The sequence below is a fragment of the Paramormyrops kingsleyae genome, chromosome 1, assembly GCF_048594095.1.
Source record: "Paramormyrops kingsleyae isolate MSU_618 chromosome 1, PKINGS_0.4, whole genome shotgun sequence".
NCBI classification, from domain to species: domain Eukaryota; kingdom Metazoa; phylum Chordata; class Actinopteri; order Osteoglossiformes; family Mormyridae; genus Paramormyrops; species Paramormyrops kingsleyae.
Window position 1 is genome coordinate 12,484,607 of NC_132797.1, and position 26,005 is coordinate 12,510,611.

At 46.2% G+C, this 26,005-nt stretch overlaps 1 protein-coding gene across 3 annotated transcripts in view; it reads right to left on the reverse strand.

Annotated features, from left to right (window-relative positions):
- Positions 1–1,411: 1,411 nt before the first annotated feature.
- Positions 1,412–26,005, reverse strand: part of LOC111845648 (beta-1,4-N-acetylgalactosaminyltransferase 3-like) — a 60,398-nt gene continuing 35,804 nt past the window's right edge. For all 3 annotated transcript variants that reach the window (XM_072709807.1, XM_072709811.1, XM_072709813.1), the window contains exons 7-20: positions 23,614–23,681; positions 21,893–21,971; positions 21,120–21,186; positions 20,858–20,998; positions 20,557–20,666; positions 19,582–19,682; positions 19,027–19,100; positions 18,184–18,397; positions 10,682–10,923; positions 10,047–10,200; positions 8,968–9,040; positions 7,465–7,618; positions 3,771–3,897; positions 1,412–2,665 (exon numbers count right to left, since the gene is read on the reverse strand). In XM_072709807.1, coding sequence (XP_072565908.1) covers positions 2,557–2,665; positions 3,771–3,897; positions 7,465–7,618; positions 8,968–9,040; positions 10,047–10,200; positions 10,682–10,923; positions 18,184–18,397; positions 19,027–19,100; positions 19,582–19,682; positions 20,557–20,666; positions 20,858–20,998; positions 21,120–21,186; positions 21,893–21,971; positions 23,614–23,681 — 1,713 coding nt within the window. In that variant the 3' untranslated portion in view covers positions 1,412–2,556. The remainder of the gene's footprint in view (positions 2,666–3,770; positions 3,898–7,464; positions 7,619–8,967; positions 9,041–10,046; positions 10,201–10,681; positions 10,924–18,183; positions 18,398–19,026; positions 19,101–19,581; positions 19,683–20,556; positions 20,667–20,857; positions 20,999–21,119; positions 21,187–21,892; positions 21,972–23,613; positions 23,682–26,005) is intronic.

The following is a 26,005-nucleotide window of genomic DNA, read 5'->3' on the forward strand; positions in this document are numbered from 1 at the left end:
TACCTTGTTTCTGAGGGATACGTTTCGCCGGCTGACCTCTCGGTCTTCGGACTGTTGTTCAGTGTCAGGATTTATGAAAACTCCTTGCACCGGATTCCGCGCCAGTGTCCTCTTGATTCCCAACCGAAACCCTCACATGTTCGTCTGTTGGGTGAGTGATATGTAAGGTGTATGGGGAGGGGGTTGTGTGCCAAGTCGAGGGACCCCTGTCCACTAGGTCCACTCTGCTTGTCTGTAGGTCCCTAAATCTTTGGGCAATAAAAGTTGGAGTGCTGGCCTCCCTTGTTATCTGTGTGTGTGTGTTTATGTGTGTAACCCCCCTTTGGTGCCTCTCGTACCAGGCTCGGCCTTGTCTCAGGCCACCTGGAATTTAGGCCCTGTGATATGTGCATGTGTGATCCTACACTGGAAATTGTTTGTAAGGACCGGAGCTGCTTGAGCTGCACAGGGGTTGAGTACAGCAGGACTGATACTGCTTTCTCTCGATCATTATCCTGGATGTGGCCCCTTCCTCCCTCTCCTGAATGTAAAATGGAGGGGGTGGAGAATAAAGCAGGGCTCGAGACTGTTCAGACCTCCCACAGAACATATTCAGGAGCTGGGGAGGGATTTTACCTGTAATAGATCATCTCCTTTAATTCTTCCAGATAGTTCTGTTCCAGCTTTAAGAAATACTATGACCTGGCTTTCCTGATTACAGATTGCTCATATTTGGCAATTGAGTATTGCAGTGTATAGTTCCCTGCCTCTGGTGAAAAAGCAGAGTTCTTTTTCCTGTGAAGAAGTTGAATGTGTTTGGAAAGCCAGGGTTTATTATTACTGTGGAGTTTCACTGTTTTTGTGAGGATCCACGCAAAAATTGTTGCACGACTTAGTGAGTTCCTTGAGGCTGCCAGTCACTGCACCAAGTACATTCCCATCAATGCATTCAAAACAGCCTCTCGGAGGTTCAACAGCTTCTGTAGTCCGAGACTTAATGGTTTTGGATACTAAACTGGAAGTAATAACATATGCAGCATATGTTACTGGAAGAATGAGGAGCAGCATGGCATGATCGCAGTTTCCCAGCGGAACCCTCAAGAACGAGGGGGCGATGGTGGTGCAGGAGGTAGTGCTACCGTTCGGCAACCGGAGGGTTGCAGGTTCGAGCCCCGGGTCCTCCTGACTCCATCAAAGTATCCTTGAGCAAGACACTGGAGTATTCTAGGTTAGGTGAGCAGAAATGATCAGGCATGTTTGGGTTTTTTTTTTTAATATAACACATCATTTCTCACCATCCTCACTGCTCACCATTTCCTGCAGCCACTTATCCACTTAGCTGCAGTGGCCCGGGAACCTCCACAGCAGGTATGGAGTAAAAGGGCGTGGGGCGAGGTAAGGGAAGGGAAGGATATAAATCACAGCGCTTAGGTGAGGACTATAATTTATGATATCATTTTAGGACAATATTGTAGTCACTTTAAGTGTTGAGATTTTAAATACAACAATATGCAACTGACAAGACAGATTTTGACCCTGAATTTTGGAGCAATACGTTATTTTCCTAAGTAAATACTTCTCTGATGATACATCCGCATATGACTATCTGCAGCTTTTTATTTAGACATCTTAACTTCTTATTTGAAGCAGACATTATTACTCATTCATAAGTAATAAAAGGAACATTTTCACCAGACTCATTTTAAGTGATAAGTTAATGTACAAAGTGTTGTGCTGATATCTGAAAAATGTTTACACTTGGTTAAATCTGAAAGATGGTTGAAAAACTGATGAAAAAGCTTCATACTCCTTTGAACTATGAGTCATATTTGCTACTGCCAAATTCAACAAGAGGAGAAAACATAAACAAAAATCTTTTGTAGAAAGCACAAAATTCATTTTCACAAAAAATAGGTTATCCAAGTCAACTGCCTATAAAAGCGTCCTTGAACATGGAGCTGGTAACAATTTAAGAAGCCAGTAAAACCATAGCGCATCATTTCATTGGTTAGAAAAAAAACAAAACTTTATTTCACAGCCAGATATTCTAAAACAAACAAAAAAAAATTCTTCAAATATAAAATCCTCTTAGATGCTATAAATCATACACTAAAATGACAATGCCATTTTATGCAGGAGGGACAAGCAGCAGCTGCACTGAATTCAGAATGGTAAACAGTGCCAAACAGCCTGAGAAATACAATTACCCCCTTAATCACAAACACCCAATGGAATCAATCTGTCATACTTATGTTTTGCTGTTCTTTAGGACACACCGTTCTGAGAAAATAAAGTGAGACAAAAAAGACACTGGCAATTTACAAGAACAAACACAAAGGAAAACCAGTACCAACCTTAAAAGAATACATATCCACAATAAAATATGACTTTGGACGGTGACACACTGAAGGCCAAATTGACAGTGAGAACATAGCGAGCAGCTGATGAGGACTCCTGCTGACACTCTGCTACAGGGTTCTCTGCACATCTGCTTCACCCACGGTGAAGCATTAACACAGCATGATAAACTCTTCTTCCCTGAGTAGTGAAAGGCTCGGAGCCTGCAGCAGGGGGTTGCTACATTGGCTTGCGGACACGTTGGTTCCACATGCCTCGTTTGGAGTGGTAAAAGTGCAAGAAGTTCCTGATGTAAATTCTGTCCACCTCAAGCCCTGCCTGAAGAACCCTGGGAGCAGAAGAGGAAGTTAAGATCTGTTAATTATGGTAGCGGCACTGAGTTACTAAATTTACTAAATTAGACAGGAAAAACAAACAGCATGAATATACTCTGCTACCTTATATTTATAAACATTATGCTCAAGAACCCTATTGCTGCAAGAATAATTATTCTTTTAATTAATGGGATAGATGAACCCACTTTTTGTCCCAATCTAGAACTTATAATTCATTCTTTTATCGGTCAACAGTGGCCACCTGCTTTGCATCCCTCTAGGGTAGCAGGATGCGTCGAGCCATGTGATGTGGTTAAATGAGGGTTTTTCACATTTCTTAAACCAGGGACTCCCAAATTAATACCTCAACAGGCACGGAGTGGGACTCATTTTCAGCCTGGGAGTTGTCTTTGTTCTAGGGGAACTTCAATAAACGATGACAGAGTTCAAGTCTTATTATCCAAATAAATTTATTACTGACATTTCAAGAAGAAAGAGGAGAGGTAAGGACCATGCGCTGACAGCGCGTTGCCACACCCACCACACGACGAACCACCTCAGGGATGAGATCCTGAGTGCAGCCGTGTGGCAGGTGATACCTCAGCACCACACTAGTCCGAATGGAACCATTTTTCCAGTGCCAATTCTGCCAGCAATGCCCAGATTCCCCTGTAAGTTGGAGGACCTTGCAGGGCTGGATGTAGATTAACATCATACCCAGGACATTGTTGTACAATAATTTTGTTTCCGACCAACTCAATTTTAAACTTGTCAAATTATTTTGTTTCTGACCAGCATAACAGGTAAGTGGCCCACCGGGAATTTCTCTGAGTCTCCTGATTGGCCACTCCAGGTCTGGACCACAGCCATAGATTACACTATTGTGTGATGACAAAATGAAGAACTATGGACTTGGGGTGGACGGTGGTCATTTTGTTATTACTCCATATGGGGGGTCTTTGCCCCACAAAGACCTTAGAATGTCACCTTTTCTGAGCCTCCTTGATAATGGCAGTAAATGCTGCCTGGTACAGCTTAAGCCTGCACCCCCAGACCAAGGCTCCTTGCATGTTCTTAAAATTGCATCGGGAGGAACTCTTCCATTCCCAACATACTCACCTGTCTATCAGCTCCCAATCCTCTCCACCCCAGCGATCCCGGTATTCTTTCACGTTCATTCCTCCCACCCTGTCAATGTCAGACTTATAGATCCCCAGCAGGCCAAATCCATTCACCTCCCAGTAGCCTGAGGATTGAAACACAAGGGAGCAGACAGAGAATAAAACACCCAAAGGAAGAAACCAAAATGGTAACCACTGAGTGTTGGGTCAGAGCAGCATGGTGGGGAACATGTCACTCAAACCAATCAATCAATCTTTATGTATATAGCACCTTTCAAGCAACTCAAATGCAATTCAAAGTGCTTTACAGGCAATAGACACAAACATTGTCATTTAAAATTAATTTATAAACTGAATGTTACATGTCAGGGTGTCACGCCCCGCTCCGTAGGATCCCGATGTGTGCCACGCCCCCCTCATTACCTCGTGTTCAGCCCTGAGTGTGATTACCTGTGTCCTGTTAGGTCTAGCTTGTCTTTTGTATTTAGTCCTCGTCTGAGTCAGTCTTCCCCAGATCTGTCATTGTATTGTTTCGATGTTTGTTCCCGTCAGCCTTCCCGCTCCTAATAAACCCCGTTTGTCCGTATTTACGGCTCCGATCGCCTGCTTTCCGGCTCGCCTGCTTTCCGGCTCGCCTGAGCCCCATCGTGACACAGGGGCATGTCTGGTTGCTAAGGCTGTTGTGTATCATTGGTGTATCTAAAAACAACTACAAATACCTAATTTCCACCAAGACGGAGCCGGGGCTTGGCTGGTTCTTGCTCGGTGCCTTTTGAGAAGCAGCCCACGTTTCCACGGGTTTAAAAAATCAATGTAGGCGGAAGTGAGAGTAAAGTAAAGGTTCGTATGCATTCCGTTTTGTTGGACTTACTGTTGTGATGATTAAAAAAAAGCAATAAAATTGGCCTTCTTTGGACTAGTTGAGTATCTGGAACATTAGTAATTGTGGATTCGATTCTAAGCTCAAAATGGTCAGAAACAAAGAAACTCTTCTGAAACTCATCATTCTATTCTTGTTCTGAGAAATGAAGGCCATTCCATATGAGAAATTGCCAGGAAGTTGAAGATCTTGTACAATGCTGTGTACTACTCCCCTTACAGAGCAGCGTAAACTGGCTCTAACCACAACAAAAAGAGGAAAAGGAGGCCCAGTGTGCACAAGCGAGCGAGAAGATATTACAGTGTGTAGTTAGAGAAACAGACCCCTCATAGGTCTTCAACTGTCAGCTGACCAGTCTCAACGTCAGCAGTGAAGAGGCAACTCTGGGATGCTGGCCTTCTAGGCAGAATTGCAAAGAAAAAGCCATATCTCAGAATGGAAAATAAAAAGAAAAGACTGAGATGGGCAAATGAACACAGACAGACATCTCTTCTTTTGCTGATGAAGATTGGAAAAAAGTGCTATAGGTGTTCAGATCACAAAGAAGAAGGTTTGTGAGATGCAGATAAATGAAAAGATGGTGACAGAGTGCTTGACGACATCTGTCAAGCATGGTGGAGGCTAATGTGATGGTCTGGGGCTGTTTTGGTGATGGTAAAGTGGGATATTTGTGCTGGGTTAATGGGAAGAAGGAAGGCTATCACTCCATTTTGCAATGCCATATGCACAAAGCCCAGTTGGAGCCAATTTCATCCTACAACAGGACAATGACCCAAACACAGCTCTAAACTGTGCAAGAACTATTTAGGGAAGAAGCAGTCGGCTGGTATTCTGTGTATAATGGAGTGACCAGAACAGTCTATTGATCTCTACCCTATTGAGCTGTTATGGGAGCAGCTTGACCAAATGGTAAGTAAAAAGTGCCCATCAAGCCAATCCAACTTGTGGGAGATGCTTCAGGAAGCCTGGGGTGAAATATCATCAGATTACCTCAACAAGCTGACATCTAGAATGCCCAAGGTCTACAAGGCTGTAATTGCTGCAAATGGAGGACTCTGACGAAACCAAAGTTTGAAGAACACAATTATTTTAATTTCAAAAAAGAGTATTTCTAACTTTGTCAATGACTATTTCCTATTTTTTTTTTTAGCTATTTTTCCTATTCAAATTCATTTCATGTGTGTTTTCATGAAATACAAGGAAATTTCTAAGTGACCCCAAAGTTCTGAATGCTAGTTTATAAATTTTTGCCATACCAACACAGTGTCTTGCAGTGGTGTAAAGTACTTGAGTAAATGGACTTCGTTACTGTACTTAAGTATTTTTTTGGCTACTTTGTACTTGTACTGAGTATCAAAAATATAAGCAACTTTTACTCTCTACTCCACTACATTTGTGACTGAATATATGTACTCTTTACTCCACTACATTTGAACGGACGCTTACCGTTACTCGCTACATTGTGATTGCGTGCGACAAGTCAGGATCTTTATCTACCACGGCTAATTTCTTCAAGTATGTCTGGCTGCAGCCTGCAGGAGGGCGGGGTTGGACATCCAACCCCGCCCACATCCAACCCGGCCCATTCGTACCGCGAAAGCCACGCCCTTGTCCAACACGTCTTAAAGCGGAAGCCAAAGCGAACTCGCAGAACGGAATCGTTGTAGTACCTGTTATGTCATTAAGTTAAAAATCTTTAGTATCCCAGTGTAATAACAGTGCTATCTATTATTTATTATTTTGTTTGTTAATGTTTCTGCTAGACACACTATTGACTGTCAATTACTGCACAAAGATTTTACTGTGGGACCCGCATGGTTGTTTGTGGTTGTTTTGCTGCTGGTTAAACGTTTCCATCAGTTAGCTGACTATCTAGCCGACTCACTACCAAAACTATGGTAACTAGGTAAAGACCTTCTTGCTGATAATATAGCTTCCATGTAGTTAACAAGACTTGACACTTAAAGACTTTGTGCGTCATCAGATATTACTGTCTGCTCAAACGACTGTTCAGCTTGCTTCCTATGGGTTACTAGTTATTAGCTAGTTAGCAAAGCCACTGTGGTAGCATCCATTAAGGCTGTGCGATATAGCAAAAATATTTTTATCATGATCATATCAAACGATATTGATAATTATCATGGTGTAATTCAAGTCATTATTTTATTACTAGGAGTGCTCCATTTTTGCTTGAAATACCCTTAAGAATTGCCCTTAAGAATTGCCCTTAAGACACCATTAAAGTCAGCTCTGAATTTGTTTTTTTATTAGTTTTTTTATTGTTTTACCTTTTTTTTGAACATTTGAGTTTGACTGAGACTGACTTTTTGTTCTATTTTCTTCTTCTGCCATTTTGAAACACTGAGGTGTTCAATTTAATGTCTATATTAGGAAATAAAGCCTCATAAATAAATAGTTCCTTGTTTTCCACATTTCTTGGTGTTCTTTGAGCCTACATTCAGTACGAGTAAAATACTTAAGTTCTTTTAAAATTGGATACTTTACGACTTTTACTCAAGTCTTATTGGAATTGGTGACTTGTAACTTGTAATGGAGTAATTTATACAGTAAGGTATCTGTACTCTTACTCAAGTATGGTTTTCAGGTACTCTTTACACCTCTGGTGTCTTGGAATGTTTTCTTTGGCTCTGAATGGAAGCACAGGTAGATACTTTCACACAGGTAGACATCCACTCGTTGCCAACACCAAGGCTTATCTTGGGGTCATAACATGAATATATACATTAAAAGAAGAAATAATAAAATACTATGAATAATAAAAGACTAAAAACAAAAATGCATCCTTGCATACCGTCGGGCTCCTCTGGAGTGGCCCCACAGTCCAGCCTCATAATGATTGGTGCAAAGGTTATCTTGCCCTCCACGCAGTGCTTGCGAATGCTGTCGATGATGGAGTGGGGGAAGTACATGTGCAGGTCACACAGGAACGCAATGCTGTGGCTGTCCTGGGAGGCATGAGTCAAACAAACAAACAAATAGGTCCCATTCAGCTGTTAGTGTAACTCAACGTACTGTATAACTCACCACATCCATTCATTTGCTATGCGGTTATCGTGGTCAGGATCAGGTGACCTGGGGTCTATACCGGGCAGCATAGGGCACAAGGCTGGGGGAAATGTACTTCTTACCAACATGTTGTTACATTATTTGTATGTGTTTTGCACCTTGCCTTTCTCCCTCACGCATATTCAGTGTTCTCCACACTTTCGACATGACTGGTTTTTCCATATGACACCATGAGGCTTGTTAGATCTCTGGAAGAATATTGAGATGTGTCCATGGCTGTATGAGCCAAGAATTACACCACATCTTTGTGAAGGGCTCCAGATTGATTGAGACACTGAAATGAATGCACGCTCTCTTGTCACAGATTTCACTTTTTGTGTCATACTCCTGTTTTCTACATTATCCATTAAATTTTGGGGTGCTACAGTGGTGAAGTGACTAGCACTGTTGTGTCTGGGACCAGGATTTGAGTCTCTGCCCCAGGTATGTGTGCATGTTCTCCCCGTGTCCTCGTGGGGTTTCCTCTGGGTTCTCTGGTCCCCCTCACCCCCGCAGTCCAAAAATATGCTAAGGTGAATTGGAGTTACCAAATTGTCTGCAATTGTGAATGGTGTGAATGTGCCCTGTGATGGGTTGGCACCCCTTCCTGGGTAATTCCCTGCTCTGCACCCATAGCTTCCAGGATAGGCTCCAGACCCCTGCGACCTTACATAGGACAAGCAAATGGGTGGATGGACATTAAATTTAATCCTTACAGAGTAGGTAATTTCTAGCAAAATCTAGCACACTCAATTAGCAGTAAAGAAGATAGATGTATATCCAATATTCAGAAATAACTTAATAAATCCAGTGTTCAAATGTCAGAGCTTTTTACTCATAACTTCTACACTAGCAATTGGATGACTATATGGCTATTCACATGTCACATCGTCTTGTGTGGAGGTTGGGACTGATATAAGATAACAGATAAAATAAGGTATCTGTTTTGTCACTGTACAAGTACGATGAGGTGATGATGCTTGGATCCTTCTATAGAAGCCTCAATAAAGACTGTACAAGCTAAATAAGTTAAAGGGAAAAAAATAGAGTAAAATAAATATCATATAGCAATTACAGTACAGAGTATAAGAGTATACAAGGAAAATTGCACATAAATTATTGCACATGAAAAAGGTTGGGTTCTACAAAGAGAGCTCCGGGCCACTACATCCGTCTGTGCCGCCATCTTCTCAAAGAATAATAGTAATTTGAGGCAGCCAGTGCCGCAGGGCATTGCTGTCACACTTACTGTGATGAGGTTAATCCCAGCTTGAAGGGCTGCAGAACGCTCAAAGTTCCCAGTCAGCTTCACATACTGATAACTGAGGAGAAGCACAGTGTGAAATTTCATTGTTTACTATTGTCAGCCAGTACAGTATGGGGCGGCAAGTGTCAAGCGCTCATTTTCATGCACAAAATACATTTTGAGCCACAAAAACATTATTTAATGACGAAATCTAGTAATGCCTTGCAGCATTTTGTCCACAAAGCTTTTGTGCACAGAAATCAAAAGGAAAGTTTAATTTTGTGCACAGAATTGATATCAGCACTTTGTATTTTGTATACAGAAGAAAGTCATTTTGTGGACAAAATGCATTTTGTGATTTAAAGAAAGTAATTTCATGGACGAAATGCATTGCATGAATTATACACAGTCATTTCGTGGAGGAAATGCATTTTATGAATTAAAGAAAATCATTTCGTGAATGAAATGCATTTTGTGGACGAAATTGAATCACGAAATGCATTTTGTCTTTTTCCAAGTCACGATAGGCACCACAAAATATATTTTGTCTTTTACATTAAAAATACAAAGCAAGCCATCTAGTAACTTTAGGTTAATTTTGTTTAGGTTGTTTTGTTTTAACCTAACTTTAAAACAATGAATAACATGAACCCTCGTGATGATAAACACTCAAACCACAGAGAATTTAAAACACATTGTTTGTTCTACTCAGCAAAAGCACCTTACAAATGAAATACTCATACATACTTTCATTCTTTACAATTCTTCATTTTTCAATAACAACTCTTTAATATTATGTATACTTTCTGTATGATTACTGGATTCTGGTTACTTCAACATTGTATATTTAGTTTTCAGTGTTTGTTGATTGGGTAGATGGTACAGCGGCTGAAAGACTAGCACTGCTGCGTCACATTTCGAAGATGGGGGGTTTTAAATCCTGTCTCGGTTCTATGTATGTGGGGTTTGCATGTTCTCTTCATGCCAGTTGGGTTTTTCCCACAATCCAAAGACATGCAATCAGGCTGGCTGGTGCCTTCAAAGTGCCTGCTGGGATAAGATCATGCTCAAAGCAAACCCACCGAGGAATATGGGCCGACTGGAGTGCCTGCTCCACATCCATGTCCTTGCTGCTGTAGTCCACGATGATGATGTTGAAGTTCTTGTCACCTGTAACATTGTAGATGTCTTCCATGTACATGATGAACTGCTGGACCCAGCGGGCCTGGTTCTTCACTGTGCACAGCATAAGAAGAAAACAGATATTTAACAAATATCACATCATCAGGAAACTGACCTACTGAGTCATACATAAATTAGTACACATTGATCAGTTTATCCAAAAAGTCTTGGTAGCTGTGGTGACAGGCCAAATGTTTTTTTTTTTTGTATTGTTTATCGAAACGTGATATGTTTAATACTTGCAATGGTGTTGAAAAATCACATTTTAAATCATGTGGGAAGAACCAGGGAGGACAGAGTAGTACACCCATTCATGTCACTGACAACCACCAACGAAATGAACTGCAGCTGCACCAAAGTAAATAATCTCTTCACCATTTTATTTGGTATTGATATTTTAAGCCTATTGATATTTTAAGCAGTAACTCTTGGGCTGCACTTTCTGAAAGTGAAACATAGGAACCGCCAGAGAAGATCCTAAAGTCCACTACAGGCAGCACCGTGCACTGAAGCCCACCGGAGTCCAGGCACTCACCAGGCAGTATGATGTGGACAGTAGCTGAGGGATTCCACTCCACCCCCTCAGGGTAGCACAGCAGCGCCCCATTCCTGTCAGACTGGTCTACCCTGATCTGGCTGTGTGGCTCGTAAACATATTGGGAGATACGAAACTTGGTCCCATGCCGGTCCTGCACCACCAGCTCCAGGAGATAGCGGCTACCATGGAGATTGTCGATTCGCTGTTCTACGTTGACGACTTGCAACAGGGTGAAGTGTCTACAGGCAAGAATGGGATAGTTTGAGCTTTCATTCAGCCAAACTTTAACACAATGGATTAATATAAATGAAATTAAAGAGGAAAAAAAAACATCCTTAAGAAGAATCTCTAAGCATTGTACAGAATATGGATTTTTCTTTATGGACATTTTCTTTATGAATGCTGCACAATGAAGAAACAGAACAGGAAGAGTATTGCCACCGTTGAACTTGGTGAGGACTTCTATAATCACCAACAACAACAACAACAGTAATACAGAATCTACAATGAAAAAGTACAGTCTTGACCAAATCAAGCCTGAACTTTCACTAGAAACAAAAATTGATACATCTTATTTTGGGCACATTACGGTAAGGCATGGGGTCTTGGAAAAAAATGTATATGCTCAGAAAATATTCATGTAAAAGAGGAAGAGGACAATGACAAAAAAAAAACATTGATAGCCTCAATCATAACTGCACTGAGAATGCCTCTGAGAGCCTGAAGACTTGGACAGAAAACAGAAAGCTGTAGAGGAATGACATATGTGGTGGTCAAGAGTTGACAGACTCAAAGGCACATAATTATATAAAAAATAACATTACACTATTTACTAGGGATGTAACGGTATCAAAACTTCACGGTACGGTAATACCTCGGTATGAATGGCACGGTACGGTATTTATTGAATCATTTACAGGAAAAACAAAACTAATGAAGAGACTCGAAAAAAGTGCCAGAAGTGTTTATTAAACAGTTTACATGAACACTGAACATATCAATGGCATACAAATTAGCCATCTATCTGTAAACTTTGTGTCACACCCTGCTCCGTACGATCCCGATGTGTGCCACGCCCCCCTCATTACCTCGTGTTCAACCCTGATTGTGCTCGCCTGTGTCCTATTAAGTCTAGCTTGTCTTGTGTATTTAGTCCTCGTCTGAGTCAGTAGTCCCCAGTTCCGTCATTGTATTGTCATGTGCAGTGCTTTGTTCGTCAGTTTGACTCGATTAAACCCCGTTTGTCCGTATTACCGGCTCGCTCTCCTGCTTCCTTGCTCGCCTGCTGGCCGCTTGCTGACAGAATGACGGAACTCCTAAACAAGCTCAGCGCTACTGGGGAAGGTATCCCCATGGAAGACGAGTTGGTCCAGTGGACGAACTACCTAGAACTCCAAGAGGATCCAGTAGCTCGTCCCTTGATCAACAGGTGTTGGGACCTCCTGCTGGGGAGGTTTCACACCGGTGAGCAACAGCCGCTAATCGAGGTCGGCAGAAACCTCCGGCTACTGAGGGAGAGAGCGGCAATTTGGCTGGCCCCCCTGGGGTATGCCCGCTTGGAACCGCCCCCCGGCTCACCATCTGTCTTCATCCCGGTCTTCCCCAAGACGGCAAAAGCTTCCGCCGCCCGGCGAAAGACGGCCGTCCCCGAGCGCATGACTGAGCTTAACGCGGCTTCCGCCGCTCAAACCCCGCCTCCTCCTACAAGATCCGGACGGCGGAGAAAGAGGCGAAGGGGAAAGGGAGAAGAAGCCGCCCAGACTCTCTTCTTGGGGGCTTGCTCTCTTCTCCCTGCCTGGGACGATCTGCCCGCGGCTGCGCTGTCTGCGGCCGCCGCCGATCTGCCCGCGGCTGCGCTGTCTGCTGCCGCCGCCGATCTGCCAACGGCTGCGCTGTCTGCTGCCGCCGCCGATCTGCCCGCGGCTGCGCTGCCTGCTGCCGCCGCCGATCTGCCCGCGGCTGCGCTGCCTGCTGCTGATGCCGCCGCTCTGCCCGCGGCACCTCCTGCTGCTAATGCCGCCGCTCTGCCCGCGGCACCGCCTGCTGCTGATGTCGCCGCGATGCCAGCAGCTCCGCCTGTCCTACCTGACCCGCTTGTCCTGCCTGCTGCAGCTGCCGCCGCTCTGCCCGCGGCACAGTCTGCTGCAGCTTCCGCCGCTTTGCCAGCGGACCCGCCTGTCCTGCCTGACCCGCCTGTCCAGCCTGACCCGCCTGTCCTGCTTGACCCACCTGACCCGCCTGTCCTGCTTGTCCTGCCTGCTGCAGCTGCTGCAGCTGCCGCCGCTCTGCCCGCGGCACCGCCTGCTGCAGCTTCCGCCGCTTTGCCAGCGGACCCGCCTGTCCTGCCTGACCCGCTTGCCCTGCTTATCCTGCCTGCTGCAGCTGCAGCTGCCGCCGCTCTGCCCGCGGCACCGCCTGCTGCAGCTTCCGCCGCTATGCCAGCGGCACCACCTGACCCGCCTGTTCTGCCTGCAGTCCCTGCAGCTGCCACCACTCTGGCTGCGGCACCCGCCGCAGTGCCCCCTGCTGGCCGCGAGATGGTGGCACCCGCCGCGGTGCCCCCTGCTGGCCGCGTGAAGGCGGCACCCGCCGCGACGCCCCCTGCTGGCCGCGTGACGGCGGCGCCCGCCGCGGCACACCCTGGTGACCAGGAACAGAGGGTGCCTGCTGCAGCTCCGACTGCGGCGCCTGTCCTGCCGGCACCTGAACTGCCCGTCTCGCCTGTCCTGCCGGCACCTGAACTGCCCGTCTCGCCTGTCCTGCCGGCACCTGAACTGCCCGTCTCGCCTGTCCTGCCGGCTCTTGAACTGCCCGTCTCGCCTGTCCTGCCGGCTCTTGAACTGCCCGTCTCGTCTGTCCTGCCGGCGCCTGAGGTGGCCGCGGTTGCGCCCCCTGCTGGCCGTGTGCTGGCAGCGCCCGCTGTGGCGCTCCCCACTGGTCGCGTGCTGGCGGCGCCCGCCGAGGCGCCCCCTGTTGACCGGACGCCCCCTGCTGGCCGTGTGATGGCGGCGCCCGCTGTGGCGCTCCCCACTGGTCGCGTGCTGGCGGCGCCCGCCAAGGCGCCCCCTGCTGACCGGACACCCGAGGCGCCTGCCCAAGCGGCCCCTGCTGGTCGCACGCCTGCAGCTGCCTCCGCTTTGCCTGAGGTGCACACCGCGGTTGCGCCCCCTGTTGGCCACGTGCTGGTGGTGCCTGCTGCGGCGCCCCCTGTTGGCCACGTGCTGGTGGTGCCTGCAGCTGCATCTGAGGTCCCGGTGCCGCCTCCGCCTGCACCCACGCCCACCGAGGCGCCCCCTGCTGGACACATGCCCGCGGCCCTGCCTGAGGCCGCCTCTCCCGTCATGCCCGCGGCCCTGCCTGAGGCCGCCCCTCTAGTCTTGCCCGCGGCCCTGCCTGTGGCCGCCTCTCCCGTCCTGCCCGCGGCCCTGCCTGAGGCCGCCTCTCCCGTCCTGCCCGCGGCCCTGCCTGAGGCCGCCTCTCCCGTCCTGCCCGCGGCCCTGCCTGAGGCCCTGACTCCCTCGCCGTTACCCCGGCAAGGCCGACGCCCCCCAGGACCCCGCCTCTCCGTCTCCAGCAAGGGACGGGGACATCGGCGTAGGGCCCGGGTCCCGCCCGCCCTGCCCCCTGGCTCGCCCGTTCGGCCCCTGGCTGTGGCTCGGTGGCTGCCTGTGGGTCCTCCGGCTCGGGGTCGGCGGTCGCGGCCGGGTCCCCCCCTGGATCCTCGGTGCCGGTCCTCGGTCCCTCCTCCGGCTCCATGTCGGTCGCCTCCGGGCCCCCCTGCTCCGGCTGGGCGTCGGACGGCGCCTTCGCCGGCTCCGGCTGCGCCTCCGCCTGCCGCGGCTTCCCCCTTCTGCCCGCCTGCACTGGTGTTCCCTCCTGCTCCCTCCGTGTCCCCTCCGTCACTCCCTCGTCCCGTTCCCTTGGCCCCTGGGTGGTCCCCTTCAGCTCCCTTCTCCCTCCCGCCTGCGGCCCCTCCGGCCGCTGCCCGTCGCCCGCCTGGGCTCCCTCGTGCTCCCCTTGTTCCTCCTCCCTTTCCGTTTGTCCCGCCTGTCTCTGCTCCTCGTCCCTTTGTTCCTCCTCCGTTCACTCCTGGCCCTTTTGTTCCGCCTGTCTCCCCTTCTGTGTCTCCCTTCCTTGTCTGCCTGTCTGCCTTCCCTGTTCTGTGTCGTCTCTTGTCCTTCCTCTCGTCCTTGTTCTTCTTCTGTGTCTCCGTTCTGTTCCCTGTTTTTGGTTGACGTTCTGCTTTGTTTTCCAGGTCCTGTTTTCCCGGTTCGTCTCGTCCGTCGCCTCTCCTCTGGCGCGCCCGGTGTGCGCGCCTTTGGGGGGGGGTTCTGTCACACCCTGCTCCGTACGATCCCGATGTGTGCCACGCCCCCCTCATTACCTCGTGTTCAACCCTGATTGTGCTCGCCTGTGTCCTATTAAGTCTAGCTTGTCTTGTGTATTTAGTCCTCGTCTGAGTCAGTAGTCCCCAGTTCCGTCATTGTATTGTCATGTGCAGTGCTTTGTTCGTCAGTTTGACTCGATTAAACCCCGTTTGTCCGTATTACCGGCTCGCTCTCCTGCTTCCTTGCTCGCCTGCTGGCCGCTTGCTGACACTTTGAAACAGGAACTTCAATTTTAATAACAAAAAATTATTAAACCATGTAAAAAAATAAAGTTTCAATTTAGTATTTCCATCTCTTTTCCTTCGCCGCTACTAGCAGCACCCGCCATTTCCGCATTACTGGATCTGTAGCGACAACAGATGATGGATGATGACCACGCCTGGGCTGATGGGAATTGTAGTTCCCGCTACCTCCAGTTCGCTCCATTCGCCTGAGCAAACTTTTCTCAGAAGACCTATCGTTTTATCGAGTCATGCGACCACGGTAGTATCGAAAACATTTGCTATTTCGGTACGACGGTATTTACAATACCGTTACATCCCTACTATTTACATCTCTAGATAACTACCTCCCACCGTAATGCTATCTCACGGTATATTAATCCAGCACCATATGGGAAAATGACAACTAAACTTAAACGTAATTCTTAAACAATAACCAGATATATTCAAACTAGGAATGGGCCGATCCACATTTTTTCAGTTTCGATCCGATTCTGATACTGAACTGCCAATCCGATACAAGAGCCTTATATACTTTATTATTTTAATGTAATAAATATATTGTAACGAGACAGGCGGAGAGAAGCGAGGACCCAGAAATGCGAGAAATGCCGAAGTTTAATCGGGCAAGCGATAATACACAGGCGAAGCTTCCCGTGCACTCCGCTATGGGTAGCGGAGACGCGCAGCCCGAGAGCTTCCCTTGGGGCAAGCCGAAGCAAACAAAACCAAAGAGCGGTGAGCAGGGATCGTAGTCGAAGGGCAGGCAGGAAGGTCAGAAGCCAGGGAGTCAATCCGACGGATAAGCACAGGACGGCGGAACACACGGAGGGCAGGACACAGGGAGTCGGACTGGATGGAACAGGTAAGTCAGGAGCGGGTGCGGGAAGGAAGGAACAGAAACAGGTAACTGTGACAGGTACGGGAGATCGGGGAGACGGAAGACTAGTAATCGCTCGGTATAGCTTCTTTTCATCGGCTTAATACTTCGCACTGGCAATGCGTGAGTTCTCCCCTTTTAACTAAGCCGTCATCCACGGATGAAAGAGCTACACCTGTCCTGTCACGCCCACGGGAGGCGTGACATATATATGATATATATTTATACTTTACATATTACTTTTAAACCAGTAAATACAGATGAAAACTGTATGCCAAAAAAAAACTTTAATTAGGCTACTAGAAACATACATAAAACATACTGTTCTACCTCATTTGTAAATCTTGTTTTAAGCATTTTTGAGGCATTTTGCAAGTTAATTTGAATATCTTCCAAAGCAGCATACGCATGTGGCGAATGCTTAAAATGCCTCACAATTTTTCTCCCATTGGCATCAGCTCAATTACACTATATTGTGATGGCAGCCGCTCTTGTATCACAAGCTGCAGCCCAAGCTAGCGACTCCCAAATCATCCATTGCTTTTTTGTCTCGCAGAGTTGCGTGCGCTTTGTTTAGTGGGATTTTCTACTGAATGCTACTCCCACCTCTCAAAACTTTGTTTTTACATAGATTGCAAAACACTGAGTTACAAGTTGTTGTTAAAAGCGTAAAATACTCCCAAATCGCCATCCTCTAATCTCATGTTCTTACACTCCTCGTACTGCGAAGGGTATGCGCATGACGTCAAAACAGGTGGAAGTCACTGCACTCACATCCACAGAGCAGCAAAAATGTGAGTGGCAGTGTTAGCTTTCATCTTTAATGTCGCAAAAAACGCATCTAAAACGGAAAAGAGCTGTTGTGTGATTGATTGTACAAATAAATTTAACACGAAATGAAAGGACTGCCAAAAACTAAATAAGTAAGTGAGTATCGGACGTGGATCGGTCATGTATGACTGATACCCGATCCATCAAATAGGTCTGGATCGGCCGATACTGATCTGAATATCGGATCGATGCATCTCTAGTTCAAACTGTGAGATATTAACAAAACACATAATTCAGTTCCCACTCTAGATGTTTGGCATGACACGGAAACCCACCCCTCATACTGTATACTGGAAAATAACACTTTCTTGTACCCAACAAATTCAATTTCTTTTCTGTCATACAGGAACTCGGGTGTGAGAACAAGGCATGGTGCAGGAACAAAAAGGATGGACGACCCATTTGTGGCTCAAAGAACAAAAACGGGGTTTATTAAACTGATCTAAGTAAAACACAAGAATGGACTAACAAAACAAAGGACCACGAGGGATCAAAAACTAAAAGGGGAAAAGCAAAGACTACAAATCACAAATAACAAAAACTGGGCAGGTAAGCAGTATACAGCTCTAACCTCACAAGACTTAAGACCATCACAATCATCAAACAACAATCAACGAACCACTAGGGAACAGAACAGAAGCAGGGACTTAAATACAGGAACCAAACTGGGTAAAAGGACTAACACGAGACAGGTGAGACTAATTAACAGAGACCAGGAAAACAGGGCAGATGAAACTAATAAATTCAAAAGGAACAAAACAGGGAAACTAAGAACTAAGCAAGGAAACAGAACCCAACACTAGGGAATTATAAACAGGTAAAGACACAAGCAGGGGCACAAGGAGTAAAATAAAAAGACACAAGAACTAGAGAAACATAAATGAAACACTAGGGAGCAAAATACAAAAACAGAGGAGGTGGGATCACAGGACAAGGATCACAAGCAACCACATGCTCAACACATTGAGCCATGTGGCCAGACAGGAAACAGGGGAGAACAAAGACTAACATGAAGAACGGGATGACCAGCGACACCTGCTGGCCAAACGGGGAAGGGACACAGGGTGGGACAACAGGGGCTGATCCTGACAGAACACTACTCCTCAGCTCCACCAGGACATCTCCTCCAATCCGAAATACATTGTTAACATTAAGATGACACACACTCAGGTGCCTTACCCCAAGTTCTCCTGATTGAGCTGATGCATGAAGGCCTGCACGATAGGCAATGCCACTCTGGAACTCATCTGCAGATTTCCAGAGACGTTGCATTTCAGGTCGATGGAATCCTTGCGGAACGCGCTGAAGTCCATGTTACTCACATTGATCGTCTGTGCCCAGTTTACAACTGGGTCATAGATGATTGAGGATGTCGATTCATAATTCTCGCTTTCTGCATGGGCATAAATTATGGGGGGGATGGGGGGTTGTAGCCCCCCCAATAAATCAAAACCAGCTAATACAACCCCCCAATAATCATGTTTCCACCGTAATGGGTGGAGACTTCAGCCCCCACAATGTTCCAGCCAAAGTTACGCCCTTGGCTGTCTGGCAGCTCTCTGAAGTTCTCTGGCTGAAGTTCCTTGTCCTGGTACAAAGATTTGTCACCAAGGCCACCCCTATCCCCTTCATAAAGCAAAAATTGTAAACACCAGTGTCATAAAATAAAATAAAACAAAATAAAATAAAATGTGCTACAAGGGAACCATAAACAACTATTCCATAAGTGGTTGTATTGTCCTATACCTACATGGTATTTCTTTCATTTTATCTACCTATAATATGGTCTCAGCAGAAACATATATACATATGACACATGCTGAATTCTTTTAACCAGAAAAATGTACCTATATACACCAAAACATGAGCAGATTAACTGGACCTCCATGCAACATCTGATCTCCACAGCATTTCACTCCAACACTCAAAATGAAGAGGTTAATGGATTTTGTTTATGTTAAATACAAGCCATGCTGGATGATCTTTCCCAGAGCAGGGCGAACAACAGTATGGTGTGTCTACCTTGTTCGTTGTCTCGTTGTTCAGCGCTCCCATTTTCTGGAGAGTCCATCTTCATGTAATTCAGAAACCCAAGCCTGCGCCCGTTGTTTTGGAAAAACAACATTATGAGTTTTTGGCAAGAAGAGAAATAAATATTACTTTGCATAGAAATTAGTAAAATCATGAAATGTATATACAAATCTACATCCACAGCAGGTAACACGATAAAAAAAACAAAAGATGTGGCTTCGTCTGTGAGGAAGTGGAGCCATCTAATGGTAGACTGGAATACTACTGCAAGCTCTAGAGAATCTGAAGGAGATTAGCACTCCTCACGCCTTAAGGCAAGCTTCTGGGTGTGCTTAGGTCGCTCCCAGCTGCACAGCACAGGGCATTTCTCAGTGCTGTTAATAATATTTACTTCCACAGCCAACAAAGCTAGACTTTGTATATAAAAAAAATAAAATAAAAATTATACAGGACACACTTTACTGATTAACGGGAATAGATATTTTCACTTCTTGCAGTCATATAAAACTATCAAACCAACGGGAAACATTTAAGAATTGTATCTACCCTTCTAGATAGTGGGGGTCTTCACTGTACAGGCATTTATTGTTGGTCTCCATGTGTGTTAGTCGCGTGTAGTCATTGGGGTAAACGTAGGACAGGTGGACCTTGGAAGTGGGGGGTGAGAGAGACACAAGAAGGAAATAGAATAAAGCTCTGCTTTAGTTGTCAGTAGCATGCCAAAAGAAAAACTCGTTAAAAATGATTAGGGGATCCACTGAATACCAGTCCCTATGGGGTGTCAGCAAGTTTTTATATGTGTGTATGTATATATGTATGTGCGTGTGTGTGTGTGTGTATGTATATATGTATGTTTGTGTGTGTATGTATATATGTATGTTTGTGTGTGTATATATGTATGTGCGTGTGTGTGTGTGTCTATGTATATATGTATGTTTGTGTGTGTATGTATATATGTATGTTTGTGTGTGTATATATGTATGTGTGTGTGTGTATGTATGTATATATGTATGTGTGTGTGTATGTATATATGCATGCGTGTGTGTGTGTGTGTATGTATGTGCGTGTGTGTATGTATGTGTAAATACGTATGTGTGTGTGTATATGTATAAATATGTATGCGTATGTGTATATGTATAGGTGTGTGTGTGTGTGTGTATGTGTGTTCCCCAATGTTAAATTTTAGCATTCTGAATTCAGCGTTGGGGAATTGTGTTGCCTGGTCTTCAGCAGTAATTCGCAGAATTGCAAAGTTTTATCTATAAGAACATTACAGGGGAAGCCACCTGTCTTTCATATCAATTCAGATTTAGACTTAACTGAAATGATGCTTTGGAGATTATGGTGCAGAATTTCCTGTCACACCAGCACATCCAAAACATTGAACACTGAGCTCATTGGACCTCTCCCAGCTATTCATGATGAACAAATATCAGAACAGCCCACCCACTGTTTAAACAGGACAGAGACTTCCACAAGAGCCATGACTCCCTGGCAGTCACTCACGAGGGTCATACTTACAAACTCAATGCCCTGATACCTCTGGAGAGGGTACCCCTTGATGAGGTAGGTGGGACTGTAGGGGCACACAGGCAGGATGCCACGCAGGTTTGACGCGCTCATCAGCGGAACTGCAAGAAGGGAAGCTCCGGAGGTAACGGCGGCAGATGCGGACTGAATGCGAAACGTCACAAGTGAACATCCTCTTGTCAAGACAGAGGACGACTGCTGAATTAAGTTAGATATGACATGCATCTGATCCAGCATTGAAAACAAGGGCCTGCTGTTCAGGCTGGAATGTAGACGTCACAGAGCTGGTTACCATGGTAGAAGGAGTCCCGCGGGTCTTCTCTCAGCATCTCGGCGCCATGGCTGGAGACCCTGGCATACGTTCTCCAATGGAAGGAGCTAGCAGGTGTTTGCGGTATGTGGCTCACCTCGTGCAGCTTCAAGTCGGTCTCATCTGGAAGGGCCAGACAGGGAACACGAACGGATACCAATGTCAGCGTCCATGCCAACGGCGATGCCAATGCTGACTGACGTGCAGAACGATTGCAGGGTGGGCGCGACAGTCACCATCTTACCGATGTACATGGATATGTGTTCGGAACCAATGATCTCAAATGGGGCGCTGTCCTGATTCAATCGCCACTGTCGAGACCAGAACTCCGTTAGCGCCCAGGAGCCTAGACCCGGTTTTGTTAATCTGCTTTTTACTACAGCTGTCTAGTACAACTGTTTACACAAACCTCTTTTCCTCCCCACGTAGAATACAATAATCAAATAGAGATACTTTATTCATCTCCATTGGGAAATAGTCTTTTCATCTGCCCCACCTTGCTCTCCAATAGAAACATATACAGTTAAGAGCAAGTTTTGGGGTCACAGCGCAGGGCTGAGCAGGGTCCAGCAGCCCTGGAGCAAGTATAATTAAGGGCGCTGCTCAAGACCTCAATGGCAGCATTAATCTACCAGCCATGGGATTGAAACTGGCAACCTGCTGATCATGAGTCTGAACCCGCTGAGCCAAACAACTATAAAGTTTCCTTGAAGTCATTTGTCCTAAGTGTCTTACTCAGGAGTTTTAAACAGATCCATGGCCTTGTTCACTGTGATTCCTCATAGACATACTTGACCCTGGATACAGGTATTTGAAGAGCATGAGCGTATAATTAATTGATTGATCAATTAATAATTAAGTAAAAATAATTAGTTTAGGCCAATAAAGATGACAGAACATTTTTCTTAATTTCTGCAATTTTTCACGGGTGATATGTGATTTGTAACGATATCTGTCTGTTATGGTTGCTAATAGATGAGGCAAAGTGAAACATGACCAGTGTGACTGGGCACTTACTGCTACTTCCAAGTGGTCCGTGCCCCTGTCGTTTTGCTTGTGGATGACTTCAAAGAAGTAGAAATCCTCTGCAGACAGACTGGATGGGCGCAGAAACACAATGATAAAAATGACATCACATTCATTTCCCCACCATGAAGGATGGCCTTGCAGGTACATTCAGTGCTCCACTGTAGCAAAATCTCTGTTCACATGCAATCTGTGTCAAAAATTATATGTCACATTTATGTTTACATTAGATCTTATTAATATACAGCCACATCTCTGCAAAACCTGCTACATTTTGCACCTGCAAATATCAAATTTTTGCATTGGTCGGCACTGAGCTGTCTTCGTTTGTGCTGTCATCCAGTTACATGCAGACTGGGACTGTAAATCATGCTTTTAAACCATATACTGTACAGGGCTCACAGATGGTCTCAGGACACTTGCTTAATTTTGTAAAAATGCTCCAAATTAATTGATTTCAAAACAAAAGTCAATTGACAAGCAGTGTTTAAGCAGTGACAAGCTTAGGCTCCACCACATCCCAAAGATGCTCTATTGGGTTGAGATCTGGTGACTGAGGGGGCCATTGTAGTACAGTGAACTCATTGTCATGTTCAAGAAACCAATTTGAAATGATTCGAGCTTTGTGACATGGTGCATTATCCTGCTGGAAGTAGCCATCAGAGGATGGGTACATGGTGGTCATAAAGGGATGGACATGGTCAGAAACAATGCTCAGGTAGGCCGTGGCATTTAAACGATGCCCAATTGGCACTAAGGGGCCTAAAGTGTGCCAAGAAAACATCCCCCACACCATTACACCACCACCACCAGCCTGCACAGTGGTAACAAGGCATGATGGATCCATGTTCTCATTCTGTTTACGCCAAATTCTGACTCTACCATTTGAATGTCTCAACAGAAATCGAGACTCATCAGACCAGGCAACATTTTTCCAGTCTTCAACTGTCCAATTTTGGTGAGCTCGTGCAAATTGTAGCCTCTTTTTCCTATTTGTAGTGGAGATGAGTGGTACCCAGTGGGGTCTTCTGCTGTTGTAGCCCATCCGCCTCAAGGTTGTGCGTGTTGTGGCTTCACAAATGCTTTGCTGCATACCTCGGTTGTAACGAGTGGTTATTTCAGTCAAAGTTGCTCTTCTATCAGCTTGAATCAGTCGGCCCATTCTCCTCTGACCTCTAGCATCAACAAGGCATTTTCGCCCACAGGACTGCCGCATACTGGATGTTTTTCCCTTTGCACACCATTCTTTGTAAACCCTAGAAATGGTTGTGCGTGAAAATCCCAGTAACTGAGCAGATTGTGAAATACTCAGACCGGCCCGTCTGCCACCAACAACCATGCCACGCTCAAAATTGCTTAAATCACCTTTCTTTCCCATTCTGACATTCAGTTTGGAGTTCAGGAGATTGTCTTGACCAGGACCACACCCCTAAATGCATTGAAGCAACTGCCATGTGATTGGTTGATTAGATAATTGCATTAATGAGAAATTGAACAGGTGTTCCTAATAATCCTTTAGGTGAGTGTATGTGATCATGATATTTAAGGCTGTTTCACAAAGCCCATGTATGCAAAATTGAATGGACTGAATAAAAACCTTCCACTGTTGTAACGATTATTAGATTTCTCTCTTTTCCCAAAAAGAAACACAGAAATGATGTCCACAATCTAAAGAGAGAATTCTCTTCATAATAGAAAAGATGCCAACATACTGGACTGGAGAAGATATTTGACTGGCATATTTGTTAAACTCCCCCGGCGCTGTCCAATCCATGCCTGCCTAAAAACCAAAAGGAAATGCTTTAGTTAGAAACGGCCGTAGCATTCAACACAAGCAAGGCTGACATTTGCTGGTAAGCTAACAATTATATATAGTCATAAATGATACCTACAGCATTCACAGAAAATTCATGATGACAGACAAAACAAAATCAACCAGCAGATTTAATGTCAGTGTTTTTCCAGCATCCTGGAGAGTGGCAGAGGGCTGTTTTGTGCCAAAGGAGAAGGACTCTTCTGAGATCAGCCAGTTTCGCACCATTTCTTTGTTGAGTGTAGAAGCTAAGATATTCTTCTCAGTCTTGGCAAGGCGAATGACAACCTACTGTACATGACAGAGAATGGTTATGTGGACACCTCAATCCAGAAGGTGGGGATACCAGGATTTTCTGGGTGCCTGGAACACACCGCTATCCTTAGCCATCTGATCCAGGAGACCAAGGGCAATAAGGGCAACCTAACAGTAGTCTGGCTGGACCTTGCCAATGCATATGGGTCTATGCCCCATATCCTCATTAACAAGGCCATGGAGCAGTACCACATCCCAGACAAGATTAGGCAGATGATTAACAGCTACCTGGGGTCATTCAATCTATGGTTTCAGACTGCTAAGTTCACCACTGCATGGCAGATACTGGAGAAGGGGATTGTAACAGGATGCACAGTCTCCCCCATCCTGTTCATCATGGGGATGAACCTTCTTATTACAGCAGCAGCAGCAGAGGCCAAAGGACCAGTGACTGCAGCAGGAGCAGGCAACCCCCACTAAGAGGATTCATGGACGACCTGACTATAACAACAACAACACATGTGCAGGGAGGTGGATCCTGAAGACTCTTGGGGCTTTGGCATCATGGGCGAGGATGGTTTTCAAGCCCAGGAAGTCACAGAGTTTGGTGATAAGGCAGGGGAAGCTGACGAATGCGTTCAAACTCCACGTCCAAGGTGAACAGATTCCAACAATCAGGGAGAATTCCATCAAATGCCTGGGAAAGTGGTACGATGACACCCTCAGCGACAGGAACAACATCTCTGACACTGGAAAACAGGTAGATGAGTGGCTGAGGAGGATTGACAGGTCAGGACTACCTGGCAAGTTCAAATCCTGGATTTACCAGCATGGGCTTCTACCAAGGCTGATGTGGCCGTTGACAGTATATGAGATTCCAATGACTGCAGTGGAGAATTTGGAGAAGAGAATAAACAAACATCTGAGGCGGTGGCTTGATATCCCTCCCAGCTTCTATATTCGGTCTGGCCAGCTTCAGCTTCCATTCTCATCTGTGGTGGAGGAGTTCAAGGTGGCTAAGTGCAGGGTGGCAATGATACTCAGAGACTCTAAAGACGAGCGTGTCAGCAATGCGGGGGTCATAACAAGAACAGGCCGCAAGTGGATAGCAGACACTGCAGTTAGGCAAGCTGAAAGCTCCACGGAGTTGAGGGATATCATTGGCAATGTCTGCACTGGCCGGCAGGGACAAGGAACCTCCCATTTCATCCAGTGGGGGAAGGCAACTGTGCAGCAGAGGAGAGAGATGGTGCAAGCCGAAGTGCGTCACCAAGTGGAAGAGACACGGAAGGCGAAGGCTGTCGAACTAGCAACCCAAGGAACTTGGACCAGATGGGACCTCCCAGAAAGAAGGGTCACATGGACTGAAATCTGGAGGCTGGAGCCGTTCCGTGTGAGTTTCCTCTTGAGGTCTGTATATGACACACTCCCGTCACCTGCAAACCTGGTAAGGTGGGGCCTGAGGGAGGATCCACTCTGCAAATTGTGTGGGAAGAATGGCACACTCTCCCACATTCTAGCAGGGTGTCACACAGCTCTGGCCCAGGGGAGATACAGGTGACGGCATGATCAGGTGCTCAGCATAATTGCAGACATCCTGGAGCAGGCCAGGAGAAGACCGCAACCACTCATGCCACAAACACCAGCATTGTAGTTCATCAGGGCAGGGGAGCAGCCATCTTCTGCAAGGAGAACCAGGACCAACATCCTCCAGGGAGCACAAGGATGGGAGATGATAGTTGACCTGGGTAGGAAGCTCATTTTCCCCCCCATCGTCCAGACCACCTTGAGACCTGACATAGTCATCTGGTCAGAGCAGGTGAAGATCATCATCCTGGTAGAACTGACTGTCCCATGGGAAGAAGGCTGTGATGAGGCCCATGAGAGGAAGTATCTGAAATTCCAGGACCTCATCATGGAGTGCAGAGAGGAAGGATGGCAAACGTGGCTGTTTCCAGTGGAGGTGGGGTGTAGGGGGTTTCTGGCACAGTCTGTATGGTCGGTGCTCACTACACTCGGCGTATCAGGCAAGGACC